The sequence below is a fragment of the Camelus dromedarius genome, chromosome 19 (genome assembly GCF_036321535.1).
Source record: "Camelus dromedarius isolate mCamDro1 chromosome 19, mCamDro1.pat, whole genome shotgun sequence".
NCBI classification, from domain to species: Eukaryota; Metazoa; Chordata; class Mammalia; order Artiodactyla; family Camelidae; genus Camelus; species Camelus dromedarius.
Window position 1 is genome coordinate 22,001,709 of NC_087454.1, and position 14,984 is coordinate 22,016,692.

Sequence of the window (14,984 nt, forward strand, 5' to 3'; positions counted from 1 at the left end):
AAAGCTGAAGGGCTATGAAATATCCAGATCAACAATGTGATGGGCATGGTGGCAAAGCACATACTAGCAATAAAGGGAGAGGGTTTGGCAAGTGAATTTTATTGGTTTGTCAATTTATAGTAGAAATTAGTATTACACTTTTCTAGAATATACTTTCCTTCAGAGCTAAAAGATTAGACCATGAGCCAACCATTAATCACCTCAATTTTTAGCTCAAAAGATATACACACAATAATGATCTGAGATCAAAGGAAACCATTCCTTAGGAGAAAGCTGGGTGTACCCGAAGGGTTACATGAATATAACTGGAAACTACTCTCACTACTCTGAACCTACTGTATGACTCTGGAGAGAGGGGCTCACATCATCAAACCAACAGTTTTCTCCAACAATATGAATATGCATCACAAGGAACAGCCAAGGTCTTGTTCTCGTCTGGGATTTGCTGCCAGCAGCAGGCCTCGCATTGTGGAGGCCTTCATCAATTATCTGCTCAGAAGGATCTAATTTGGTTTTAGAAACAACATGCTTTATTTTTATGAGCCATGTTTCTAACTGTTGACTTTGTACAACCCAACTTTGGCTTCCTTTTAAACATTTCAAAATACTACCTTTCACAAATTCAAAAATGGACATGCCCGTTTAAACACATCCTTCTGTTATTTCTTGTTTTGTTTTGTTTTGTTTTGTTTGTTTGTTTGTTTATTTATTTAGGCGGGGAAGGTAATTAAGTTTACTTATTTATTTTTAGAGGAGGTGCCAGGGATTGAACCCAGGATCTCGTGCATGCCAAGCATGCACTCTACTGCTTGAGCTACACCCTTCCCCTGTTATTTCTTTTATCAGGCTCCTGTTTGTGGTTCTGGGTAATGACCTATGGCATGGCAAGGGCTGGTGTGAGGAGCTCTTTGGAGGCTATCAGGGGCCGACTTACCAATGTTAACTGAGTCTTCCCAGTCTTCCAGCACTTCCGTGACAATGAGCACATAGACATACGTTCTGTGCTTCCTCTCCTGGTTCTGAAGGGCAGAGAGAGAAGGGTAAAGGGTTTTTCCTTACAGAGCTGAGGTTACATAAATGAAACACACTCTTATGCATAAGTCCAGAGAGCTCAGACACAAGGATTCCTTTTACTTTTTATTGTCCTACAATCAGATATGAAATAATGCCAGCTGGCCTATTTAAAATATGCCACACTTGAATTTGAGGGTGTGCTCTTCACCACTCTCTTTTTTCCTTCTTCCCTGAAGTGCAACTTCTCAGGAATACTGAGAGATGGATTCAGGACCCCTTGAGAAAAAGGCACCAAAGTAAATTTAACTTGCTAGAACATCAGAACGGAAGAGACTGGATGGGCAGGGGCTCCATCAATGCAAGTAAGCTGATTATGTCACACATCTCCCCCTCTCCTACTAACCCTGCTCATCTTCATTCCCTCATTTCTTCTTTCTCAAATCTCAACTCCAGCCTATGTCCTTGCTTCTCTCTTTTGCTATAGCTACTTATCTTCTATTTTCCATCTGTCTCCTCTATACTTGTCTATGCCTCCTCACATTTTTGGAGAAGAGGAAGAGAGGCAAGGATGGGAAAAGCAATTCTTAAAAATAATTCTAGTTGTTTGAGATCATGGGATTTTAAAAAAGAAAGTGCGTTATTCTCTGCTGACACTGCACTGTTTTGAAAACAAAGTGAAACAAAGATGGCATCTTTCCTAGATTAAGACTGCAGTGGACAATGCATACGTCTTCCCAAAATTCATATGTTGAAATCCTTATCCCCAAGGTAATGGTGTTAGGAGGTGGGGCCTTAGGGAGGTGACTGGGTTATGACAGAAGACCCTCATGAATGGAATCAGTGCCCCTATAAAAAAGCCCCAGAGACATTCCCTGTTCTGCCAGGTGAGAAAACAGAGAGAAACAGCTGTCTATGAACCAGGAAGTGGGTCCTAAGCAGACAATGAATCCGCTGGCGCCTTGATCTCGGAATTTCTAGCTTCTTGAACTTTGAGAAATCAATTTCTACTGTGTATAAGCCACTATGAGAAATCAATTTCTACTGTTTATGCTATTTTGTTACATCAGCCTGAATGGACTAAGATAAAGGTATATGTGGTTATTAATATGATACCAATTGCACCAAAGATTTTAACAGGCTTACCTCAAAAATTCCAACTAATCTTCCCAATGTCCCTTTTACTCCAGCCTGAAGAGTAAAAAAGAAAAAATCACACGTTAATATTGCTTACATTGCTGGTGTTATTCTGAATCTTCTTGGGCAATTTGTAAAACAGAAATAAACAAACGGACACAGCTCAGGCGGACTCCAGGCCCGTGAGGGTCCTACCAGTGTTTCCTCTGTGTCACAGACCGACAACAGCAGAGTATACTCTAGGGAGGGAGGATTCTTCTCATCTCCTCCCTGTCTCTCTCACCACTGCAAAACTGGCTAAACAGAGCAAGATAATCAAGGCCATAGTTATACTAAAGGTATTTTGAGGTATGAATTACCTCACTCATTTACCCATTCAACCAATTACACTGAACACCAAATTTGAGCCAGATAACTGTGTAGATGCCAGAGGTAGAGTGATGAATAGCCTAGACCACAAGGTCCATGAGAGCCAGGCGATCCTTATCTGACTTGTTCTTGGCTCTCTGTACACAGTATGCCCAGATCAGAGCTCAGCACCCTGCACGAGCTCAGTAAAGCATCAGTCAACAAAACATAAATATAAAAAGAAATGCACAGAGCACGTGATCGACAGAGAATGATGGGGAGGGGGCAACTTTTTACAGTGGTTAGGTCTTTGTAGTATATAGTCTGTATCTCCCATTAGCCCTTTGGTAATTTTTTTTTTATTTTTTTTTAAGATCTGTGTCTTTCTGGTGCATTACAGGTGAAATTTTCACTCTATTCCAATTTACTAATTTTCTTTTCAACCATATCCAGGCTAGAGTTATCTATTTCTAGTCCATTATTTATCTGATATTGCTCATTTTTATTTGTTCTTTACATATCCATCTGTTTCCATTATGTACATCTTTGTTTCCATGGTTTTTTGTTCTTTTAAAAATGAAGCTATTCTAACACTGTAAATAAACTACACTTCAATAAAAAATAAGAATAAAAAAATAGAAATTATTCCTCTGTTTACTTTTTGAACATCCTGAAGATATTTAAGTTATCTGTCAGACCATGCTATAAAATTCATTTCACCTAAAGTAAATTCACATTCCAATTGGTGAAGAGCTTACTTGTGATGCTGCCATTACCATGTTTGCTAGAGCCAGGTCTTAAAGCCATAATTCAGGGTTCCTGTCCCAAGGTAATATAGGGAATACTGCAGATGGGCCCTGGAATCAGAAGATGCCTTGGCCCCATCCTTTACTGTCCACCGCATCTATGTCTTTTCCCGACCTAGACCCATGTCTTTCTAAAAGTCTCAGCTGTTGGTGTCTTTTCCATTGAGCACTTGGCCTCCCCCTTAATCCAAGGGCTCCAACCATCAGCCACCCAAGGACACACAGGCTGCAATTTTCCCATCCTGTTCTGTAATTCTGCTCTATTTCTGATCTATGGAGGCATCCACCTTGCTTCTGAGTCAGGTTATGTCTTTTTTTAGCTTTTGACTTTTTTATCTATCTCTGCTAGGAGCAGAAGGGGTGAGAGGTAAGGGAAGGATTTCCCTGGAAATACCTGGGACTGTGGTAACTTTTTTCCTGTTACTACTGCCATGTTATTTTATATAATAAATTAAAAATTAAGGCAAATATACTTTCCAAAGATAGCAGGTACTCAGTAAGTCTGTACAGAATGAACAAAAATTTTAAATAAGTACTCCAAAAGTTCTTTAGAGATATTTAAGAATAGAAACAATAAAAGCCAATTTAAAGGTCTAGATTCTTGGATGAGCTATATTTTGAAATTTTTTGCTAACTATCCATCAAGGAATTCTTTTTTTTAATGGTAAGATTATTTGAAAGTATATATTATTTTATATTCTGAAAACTACATATTCCTTTGATTTTCTACCTAGGTCTATATAGGAATATATAGACATATCTTAAGTAAAATAATTTATATTCTCCATGTATTATGCTTCTCTGGATAAACGCAAAACAATATAGCATAACTCAAATGAAAGAGCAAGTGGCATGTAAGTCTTCATTTTTACAAAAGAGTAAGAGATTTAAGCTTCTGTGTGCTTTAACTTTTTCTAATCTAAAGTTTCTCAGATCTTCTATTTTAACTGTTAGAGCAGACAGATAGCTACACATGGGCAAAGAAAAGGGGGCACCGGCCAAATGGTAGGAAACCATATATCTTGTGAACAATGGTGGGGGTAGTGGTGGTGGGGTGTCCTTGAGCAGGCAAAGAAAAGCAGGAACCTCCAGGCTGATAAGAAACCACACATTTTGGGTTGACAACTGTCCTGGAGGCAGACAAAGAAAGGTGGGATAAGGCAGGAATCTCTCACATTTTGCTCATTATGCCCTCATTACAATAAAATTAGCCTTGCAGGTAAGAAATATGCATCATGCACCAACACCATGACACTTCCGATCAAGACTAAATAAGGACAAAAATTCCTCCTCCCCTTGGGAAGGTGGAGCTGGCATGAAAATCAGGACATACAATCCCAAACCACCCCCTCCCCAATGAATATTATGTCCATTCATTTTTTTCACCCCATAAAACCAGCTTGCCAAAGAAACTCAGCACAGTTCCTCACCAGTCTGACCACTCTCCCCCTTAACTCAATCACTTTACTTTCTTGACCTCCACAGCTCATCTCTGAATGTTAAGGAATTCTTTTACTTTCTCTCACCAACATGCCTGTTTCTTTCCCCATTCTTTTCCCCGCGTGGCTTTTGGTCTACCTGAAAGGAAAATACCTTTTCTTATTTAAATTGCTTTTTTACATTTTTAGAAATAATTGCACTTCACAGCCACCTAAGACTAGCTAGACTGTATTTCATGAATTAATCAATGAAGTTGCCTAAACAAGTGGGTTGAGCTGGCAGGCTATCCTCATCTGGAAAGTCAACTCCATACTCTGATCCTAGGCAGCCCAAACATGCTCAGATTAGCTCCTGAGATGTGTCACCTGTGCTTCTGCCACAGGCCTCCACTGACAGAGTCTGGGAGTAGAGCTATCAGGCTTCGAAAGCAGGAGGCCAGGGGTGGGGGTGTTGGGAGAGGTCAGGGGCAGCACAAGGAAAGATTCATAGAGGTTCACAGAAGACATCATTCATACTTCTCTTCTGCTAAGTGGATAAAGAGTTCTCCTTAGCAGTCACTGTCCAATATTTTTTTCTCCCTAAACCAAAAGTGCAGAAAAGGAAACAATCTCCACATTTTAAGGGCACAAATCAACTTAATAATATTATGGCAACACAATATAACTTACTTAAAACTTTTAGTTTTAGTAACTTCTGTATTCAACACTAACATACATGATTTACTCTATGTCAGAGGCAGTTAGGAAAAACATAAAAGCATTTTTCTTAATGAAATAGATGCATTTTTATAGTTTAGTGTAAATCAAATAATGCTGCCATCTGTACAGTGAAATTTAGTGGCACTTATTTTCACTTCTATTAATCTAATTAATCACTTCCAATCAGTAATAGCTTTATCTATTCCTTAATTTTCCTTCAAATTTTATTTTAATACTTGGAGGATCTACTTGGGAAATTCTATCTAAGGTGATCCTACCAATGATTGATTATGATAAAAAGTAAAGAAATATTCCTGTATTTATCAGGATTTAAAACTGGGCTTTAGCATTTTTCTTAGGAGGAGGCTCCTCTTTAGTAAGAAAGAATTTCAGTTCTTTAAAGTCATAGTGATAAGAGAAAGATTCCTCACAGGCAAAGATCCTCCAAGACAGAGTTCATTGTAACTATTTAACTTTTCCCCAACCTTTCACAGTCCAACTTTCACCTCCAAGCTCTCAAATGCTGCCACAAGCAACTGGAGAGAGATATTTTTATCTCTCACATGATTCTTGCACACAGGTCAGGGTAGGTGTCAGGGTCACATTTGACAGACAGACATCTGGCTCAGACGTTTGGGGATAAGATTTGATTCGGGCAGGGTACATGTCAGTTTGGTCCAGTCAGGGTGCTGCTATAGACTTGTTTTTCTCAAAATCCTATGAAAGCAGTTATGATTTCAATCTATACGTCAAAGGTCTCTAATCCAGAGGGGTCTTTATTTAAAAGCCCATCTTAGCTGGTAGTAAGAATTCCAAATAGAATATCTACTGCCCTTCGTTATTCAACCATATGTAGGTAAGTGCTTTCTTGAACTTCAAAGTATACAACAGCAATTCTAACACTTGAGGTCTAGTTAACAAAAATTATCTAAGCAATTGCCTACTTTTTAAAAAGGAAAAAACACAAATGTCTCTTTTCCTTTTGGGGTGTTTAATGAGATTGGAAGTATTTATCTGGAAAGGGTGGACTGACCAGGGAGACTCCTGTGTCCCCTCTTTCTCTCTAGCAGTCTCCCAGGGTGCATACCTGAGGCCCAGGCAGAGGCACTGATGTGATGGGCCTTTGAGACTGCCCCTAAAATGACCTCCCACCACAAAGAACCCTAGCTTTGTTGCTTAGTTTGGACGGGCACAAAGTGGATCATCACCTTCTGAAACTTGTTTTTCACTCTAGGGTGGACACTGGCAGACAATGATAGCTATCTAGCTCACAAGCATTCTCCCTTCCTCCTTGCTACCAGTAAAACCCAATTCTGGGTCAATGGCTGAGAGGATGTCTCTCTGAGGCTTCCGGAAAGATTTCCCACCATGATTAAGAAGAGCTGTACAAAAAGAAACCCTATACCTCCTTGCTTGTCAGGTGGGGACCTGAAACTTGGAGCTGCTACAGTCATCTTGTGATTGTCAGGGGAAGGCCAAGAGAATCAGTGAGAAGCTGAACCAAAGTCCTGACTGCTGAGCTGCTGAAGCAACAGGGTAACAGCCAATCTCTGACTTCCTATGTGAGAAAAAGAACCAGTGCTGTTAAAGCCACTTTGTCAGGTGTGCTGCTAGCGGTATCTGAAAGCTTCCTGATACTTCGATTTAAAGGGCAGCTTTTTGAGGAAGACTGTACATCCCAAAACAAAAATTCTGAACATTCAAGGGAGCTGTAGTATAAAACCTTTCTCTATTAAAGCAATAAGCCTAGGCCCAAAAGGAACTCAGGGGAGCAACTCTAATGCAAGTGTCTATATGAGGAAACCCATGAACAAAAATATATGGTCTTCTATATACATAACTTTCTGTAGCCACCAGATTTACCAATTATAGAAGGAAAGAATCACAGTGAAGACAGATGGAAGTAGATGAGAAGCCAGTGTTAAGTCCACGTCTACCTGCTTTCTAATAAAATCATCTAGGGCTCAAAGAAGTGAATGGTTGCATCCTGTAAGTCATGATATGGAGTGTTTTCATAATTGTTCAGCTCTATTTGCTTACTGTTTTTTATTGTGATTTGTGCTTTAATTCAAGGATTACTTAGATCATTTTTTTCTGTTTCCAAGCATGTCTCTCTCTGTGTAAAGCTGGCCCTATTGTTGGTTTCTAATGATGCTCTGGGATTTTTAATACCTCCTTTATGGCTTCATATAGGGGTACTTTTTATAATTCTTTCATGTGTGCTTGAAAATTTTATATATTCTTTGTTGGATGCAAAGTTATCCTTCAATTTAGCTATGTGATCAAACTTGCTAATTGTGTTAATCCTTTTCTGTCGCTTTTTCTATCAATTTCTAAATAAGATGTTTAAAGTCTTCAATATAGCTGTAGATTTGTCAGCTTTTCCCCAGCTTTTTTTGCTTTATGTAGATGAAGAGTGTGCTAGGTGCACACAAGTTCATGACTGCTATACTGTCTTAGATTGTTCCTTTTATCAATGTTAAATGTCCCTCTTATCCCTTTGATGTTTTTCACCTAAATTCTATCTTGCCTGATATTACAATTACTATCTCAGTTTTCTTTTGGTTAGTATTTGCCTGATACATCTTTTTCCAGCCCTCCAGTTTTAATCATTCAGTAGTGCTGTGTTTGAAGACAACAAATGGCGTTTTATTTCCTTTTTAACCCAAGTATGTGTCTATTAATTACTAAGTGTAACTAAGTGTAATCAAGTTACATTTACTGTGATTTAACCTGGAAACTTAGCTTTATATTGAGCCACATGGGGTCCCTTCAAGATGAGTTAGAATGAGAATCCTTAAATTTACTTCCTGTGTAGTGAGCTCTACACTAGGCAGTTTGCATTTGTAAACTCAGTGAATTAAGAGGAAACTGTTAAGTGGCACCTCAGCCAGATAAATTAAACCTAACCAGGGCCACTGACTGTTGGTAGTTTAAATACTGAGGAGTCTCCAGAGGCAAGGACTACATTTAGTATTTGCTGAAGCCATTGTGAATTGTACTGGAGTCAACAGAATATACTTCCTAATGACTAAAACTCCTTTCCTGGAATGTGGAGCTGGATGCGAAAGCAAATACAACTGTTTTGGAAGAGTCATCTGGACTCAATTCATTTAGCAGAAGGCAACTGGCTCCTATCCCAGTAATTCAGTCTCTATTCAGGGTTTCAACACAAACTAGCTCAAATGCAGTACTATATTCTCTAACTGGGCAGATTCTAATCTCTACACTAAACCACTGAATTAACTATTCATCAGTGGGTAGCATTCAGTTATGTGTGATAATGTAGACAGATAAATTGAGTAAAAAGGTATCTTTTTATTCCAATTTTTAAAAACAATGGATGAAAGATAATTAAGGAGTAGTTATTTGCAGAAAAATAGCTAACCTTTAAATTAGGTTCTCCTAGCAAGTTTAAAATGAATAATAAACAATAAATAATAAATAAAATATCAATTCCTTGACTAAAGTGTGATTTTTTAAAAAAAGTTACTAATGTTTAAGATAAATCATAAATAAAGATGATTGAATTTACAAAACTGTGACCCACTGGTAATCTTTTTGAGGGGAGATATATCTATTGAAAGTAAGATATTTCTGTTTAGTATCTTAGATGATTAGCCTGAAGAAATAAAAACATTTATAGTATTACTGCAGAGTCAAAGGAAAAGGGAGGAGATCTGATTCTAAAAATTAAAAAAAAATTTTAATGTACTGGTATATTGTTTTATCACACTTTGCAGATATTGCATTCTCTTTACAAATTGAAGATTTTGTTGCAAATCTGCATTGAGCAAGTGTATCAGTGCCATTTTTCCCACAGCATTTGCTCTTTGTGTTTCTGTGTCACACTTTGGTAATTTCTTGAAATATTTCAAACTTTCCCATTATTATTATATTTGTCATGGTGATCTTCGATGATACTTCTACAACTTGCTGAAGGTTCAGCATCTTTTAGCAATAAAGTATTTTAACATTAATGTATATTGTTTTTTTAGACACAATGCCACTGCACAATTAACAGACTACAGTATAGTGTAAACTTTTACATGACCTGGAAAACCAAAAAATTTGTGTGACTTGCTCTATTGTGATATCTGCTTTATTGTATGGTCTGGAACTGAACCCACAGTAGCTCTGGGGTATGCCTATAGTGGTAGACTGACTAAGCATATTACATCTTCTTTTTCCTAAGACCTTATTAAATTGAAAGTAGAGCAATAAGATTGGAAAGGAACTATTGGAGGAAGGAGATTTCAAAAAAAATTCCAAGAAGATGCAAAGTGATGAATGAGGGTTGAAAGATGAAGAAAGGCAAGAGAAGCCAGCTCAGCTTCCAGGTTCTGGAGAGGTTCCAGGACAGAATATGGCAGGAACACAGAGTGGAAGTGAGACGGGGTCCTGAAAGGCACAGGTCTAAATACTAAACAACTACGCCCCAACACGGAGAATGGTCTGGGCCCAGTCACCTATCACCCAGACAACTCTGAGGGCTCTAAAGAAAGCAGAAAAACAGAAAAACTGGGAGGAACTACTGTAGCTTATACATCTATCAGCACTCCCAGAATAAAGTTCTCCTATTGTGACACTCTTTTAGAAAGCCCCTAGCACAACTGCTCCACTTCCTCCCAGTCACTCTATACACCCGCCCATTTACACAGAGCTCCCACTCAGTGCTACTGCTGCCTGACTCTAACATCCAAGGAAAGATCAAAATAGGCAAATGAAAACTGGCTCTGATTAAAAGGAAAATTCAAGGAAACAGAAGAAAACTTGGGGAAATTATTCTTTAAAGAAATTCCAGAAGCTATGGCATCCTAAAGAAGAGTGAAATGTAGTAAAAGCAAACAACAATAAAAATGGTGTCTTAGACCTTGAAAGTATGACTGTTGAAATAAAACACTGATTAGAAGGGTTAGAAGTCAATGAAACTTCCCAAAATATAGAAAACAAAGAGATGAAAAATATGACCAGGAAAGAATAAGAATAAAGGCTCAATCTAGAGGGCCTAATATCTAATCAACAGCAATTACAGACAAACCACTGAGAAGTTTCAAAACCCCAGGGATAAAGGGATAGAAAATAGGTTATCTCCAGAGGAATGAGAACTAAACCAGTATGAGACTTACTAACTACAACAACATTGACAATAATACTCTTAATTTTAAGGGAAAATGATTTTCAATAAAAAATTCTATTTAGCAAAAACTTCAGTGAGAATGAAAGTGTGAGGCAAGAAATAAGATATTACCTACTGTGTATTTTTCCTTAGGGAATTACTTAAGGAATGCCTGAAGTTAAGAGTTCTGAAGAAAAGAACTGTTCAAGGGGTCTTATGTAAATCATTCATGTGTGAAGAAAAACATTTTTTAAAACATGTAATGATTCTCTGTACTTTTCTTATAAATAATTATCCACTCTATTATAGTCAACCAATAATGAATGAGAAAAAAAAGCACACAAGAAACAGGAATACATTGGGGGGGGAAATAGCTGAGATTAATGAAAGCAATAAAATTATTGGCCTTAAATATGGCTGTTGTCAATATAACAAATGACAACTTTTTGTATCTTTAAGAACAGTATCTTAATCATAATGATAACCTACACCTAAAGATACAAACTGAAACAAAATGAGAGTTGGGCAGTAAGAAGATACTCGTTTCTATATTTTAGATTGGGGTAGGGGTGTGTGTAAGTAGATTGTTTTGTTTGGCTGGAAAAAATAAATACTTGTTCAAATGTGTTATTTAAAGTAAAAGAGATTCTAGTTTCTGGTCCAGCATGTAAGGAGCTTAGAAGTTCCCACTCTGTCATAACAATGAATGAAAAGCTGAACAAACTGAAAAAATAACAACTCTTCTTAGATTCATCAGAAAAGTGAAGTCACAGGGCAAACCACTGCCCTCTAAATTGGAAAGACAGTTAGCCAGATCAGAGAATCACAACTTACCGGAGCAGAAACCACCAAGGGAAGGGAGTTGGGGGGTGTGGGATGAGGTGGGAAAAGAAACCTAAACTGTAACTGATGAATCATTGGAATTTCTGAGAGTTAAAAACTTTGGGGGGGGGGACCACCACACTTTTGTGTATTTTACCTCCAGGAGCTCTACCCAGGTTTTCACAGTGAATACTGGAGAAAAATCCCCTCCTGCTTCTGGAGAGGTGAAAAATATTCATTTAGAAATACTCCAGAACATTCTATCCTTAACAAGCCCTGCCTTCTAATAGCCAACTATTTTATAAGAGCCTAACCTATTAGAGTTTTGTCTGAGTCTAGCCAACCTGGGGGAAGGGAAATACCCAATTCCAGCCCCACAGCCATCCTGTTCCACATTAAGTGGGAGTCAGTGGGAAGGAGCTGGAAATACTGAGAAGCACTTGTGAAGTTCACAGGCCAGGGGGATAGGCTCACTAAAAAAGACTGAGACCTAATCATCAGACTACAGAATGCACACCTTACCACCATATTACTAAAGGTGTATTTACCAGAAGTCCTTATTATCCAGTATATCATGTTTAGCTTTCAACAAAAAAATTAGTCTTACAAAGAAGAAAACACACATTTTGAAGACACAGAAAAGCATCAGAGCCAGGCTCAGATATGGTAGGGACGTTGAAGTTATCAGACCATGAAAAAACAACCATGATTAATATGCTAAGGATTCTAATGGGAAAAGTAAAAACCAGTGGGTAATATAAGCAGAGACACAGAAATTCTAAAAATGAATAAAAAAGTAATGCTATAGATCAAACACACTGTTAACAGAAAAGAAGAATACCACTGACAGGCTCACTAGTAGATCAGACAAAGAAAAGAAACCTCGAACCTGAGGATATGTCAATAGAAACTTTCAAAACTGAAATGCAAACAAAAAAATATTAGGGGAAGAAACCTACACAGAACAGAATATCCAAGAACTGTGAGATAACTATAAAAGGCGTAATGCTGTATAATGGGAAAACCAGAATAAGACAGACAAAGGAATAGAAACAATATTTGAAGCAATAATGTCTGAGAATTTCACCAAATTAATGTCAGACACAAAAACAATAGATCTAGGAAGCTCAACCAGGATAAATGCACAAAAAGTTACACCTAGCTAGACATATTCAAATTGCAAAAAAAAATCAAAGTTAAAGAAAAAATTTTGAAAGAAGCTAAAGGAGGGAAAAAAACAGCTTACCTATAGAGGAATCAAGTTAAGAATTATATCCAACTTCTCCTCAGAAACCATGCAAACAAGAAGAGAGTGGTGGAGTGAAATACTTAACTTGTTAAAAAGAGAAAACCACTAACCTAGATGTCCTTTAAAGTGAAGGAGAAAAAGACTTTCTTAGACAAACCAAAGTCTGAGAAGGGTAAAAAAGGGTAGAAGACAAAAAGGGAGGGTGAACAAAACAAGGGCAAAAAATAGGTAACAGTATCAAACATGGTAGCTATTAATTCAACTATATCAATAATCAATTTAAACATCAATGATCTAATAAGCATATCAATTAAAAGACAGGTTATCAGAGTGGATCAAAAAATAATATGTTGTCTACAAAAAAATCAAATTTAAAACCACATGTAGATTAAAAGAAAAGGGATGGAGAAAGATATAACATACTAATACAAATAAAAAGAAAACATGAGTAGCAATATTAACTTCAGAGAGAGCAAATTTCAGAGCAAGGAAAATTATCAGAGATAAAGAGTATTTACATAATGCGACGTTAACAGCGTTACATAATGATAAAGTGTTCAATTCTCCAAGAAGAAGGCATAACAATTCTTAAAGTGTATGTGTAACAAGCCTTAAAGTATATGCATCTAACAACAGAGCATCAAAATGTGAAGTAAAAACTGACAGAACTGCAAGAAGTATATGAATCCAATGTCATTAGTTGTAGACTGAAACACCCCTCTATCAGAATTGGACAGATCCAGCAGGCAGAGAAGCCATCAGATGGATCAGACATCTACAGATTACATAATCCAGTAACAGAAGAATACACATTCTTCTCAAATTCACACAGTATAGTCACCAAGATAGACAACATTATGGGCCATAAATTACATCTTAACAAATTTAAAAGTATAGAAATCACAAAATATATGTTCTCAGAACACAATGGGCTTATATGAGCAATCAGTGACATGAAAAATAGCTGGCAATTCCAAAATACTTGAAGATTAAACAACATAATTCTAAGTAACACATAGGTCAAAGAAGAAATCTCAAGGGAAATTTAAAATACTTTGAATTAAATGAACAAACAACTTACCAAAATTTATGGGACACAGTAAGAGCAGGGAAATTCAGAGCACTGAATGCACACATTACATAAGAAAAAAGATCTAAAACCAATCATCTAAGCTTTCACTTTAGTAAATTAGAAAAGGAAGAGTAAATTAAATTCAAAGAAAGGGAAAGAAAATAAGCAATAAAATTAGAGCAGAAATCAATGAATTTCAAAACAGAAGCTCAATAGAGAAAAAACAGGAAAACCAAAAGCTGATTCTTTGGAAGGATCAATACAATCAACAAGTTTCTAACCAGGCTAACCAAGGAAAAAAGAAAGACACAAATTACTAATGTCAGAAATTAAAGATACACCAGAAATTGACACAACATTGTAAACTGACTACATCACAAATTCAATGGACACCAAAAGGATAATAAAGGAATTGTATAAACCAAAGAATACTACATCCACAAATTCAATAATCTAGATGAAACAGACCAATTCCTTCAAAGATACAATCTGCCAAAACTCACACAACAGATAATCTAAATAGGCCTCTGTCTATTAAAGAAATGCAATCAATAATTAATAGCCTTCCAAATAGAAAGCACCAGGCCCAGATAGGTACTGGTGAATTCTACCAAACATTTAAAGAAGAGATTATACCAATTCTCTACAATCTCTTCCAGAAGACAGAAGCAGAGGAAATACTTTCAAAGTCATTCTATGAGGCCATCATTACCCTAATACCAAAACCAGACAAAGACATTACAAGAAAACTACATGCAGTATCTCTCATGAACACAGATGCAAAAACCCTCAACTAAATATCAGCAAGTTGAATCCAACAATGTACAGAAAAAAATCTTACATCATGACCACATGGCATTTATCCCATGTATGCAAGACTGGTTCCATATGAAAGTCAATTAATACAATCCATCAAACTAATAGGCTAAGGAAGGAAAATCACATGATCAAATCAATAGGATGCAGAAAAACGATGTGAAAAAAACCCCCACCTATTCATGATAAAAACTCTTAGTAAAATAGGAATAGAGGGGAAAGTTCTCAACTTGATAAAGAACATCTTTTAAAAAGTCTACAGTTAACATCATAATGAATGGTGAGAAACTAGCTTTCCCACTAAGATCAGGAAGAAGGCAAGGATGTCCCCTCTCACCATTCCTCTTCAACATTTTATTGGAAGTACTAGCTAATGAAATAAGACAACAAAAGGAAAAGACTGGGAAGGAAGAAATAAAAATCTGTTTACAGATGACATGATTGGAAAAAATTGGAAAAAACTGGC

At 37.0% G+C, this 14,984-nt stretch overlaps 1 protein-coding gene across 1 annotated transcript in view; it reads right to left on the minus strand.

Annotated features, from left to right (window-relative positions):
- The window catches only part of NUDT3 (nudix hydrolase 3), an 89,021-nt gene that overhangs the window by 10,532 nt on the left and 63,505 nt on the right, over positions 1–14,984 (minus strand). The window contains exons 3-4 of the mRNA XM_031434900.2: positions 2,158–2,202; positions 935–1,019 (exon numbers count right to left, since the gene is read on the minus strand). Of these exons, the coding sequence (XP_031290760.2) occupies positions 935–1,019; positions 2,158–2,202 (130 nt within the window). The remainder of the gene's footprint in view (positions 1–934; positions 1,020–2,157; positions 2,203–14,984) is intronic.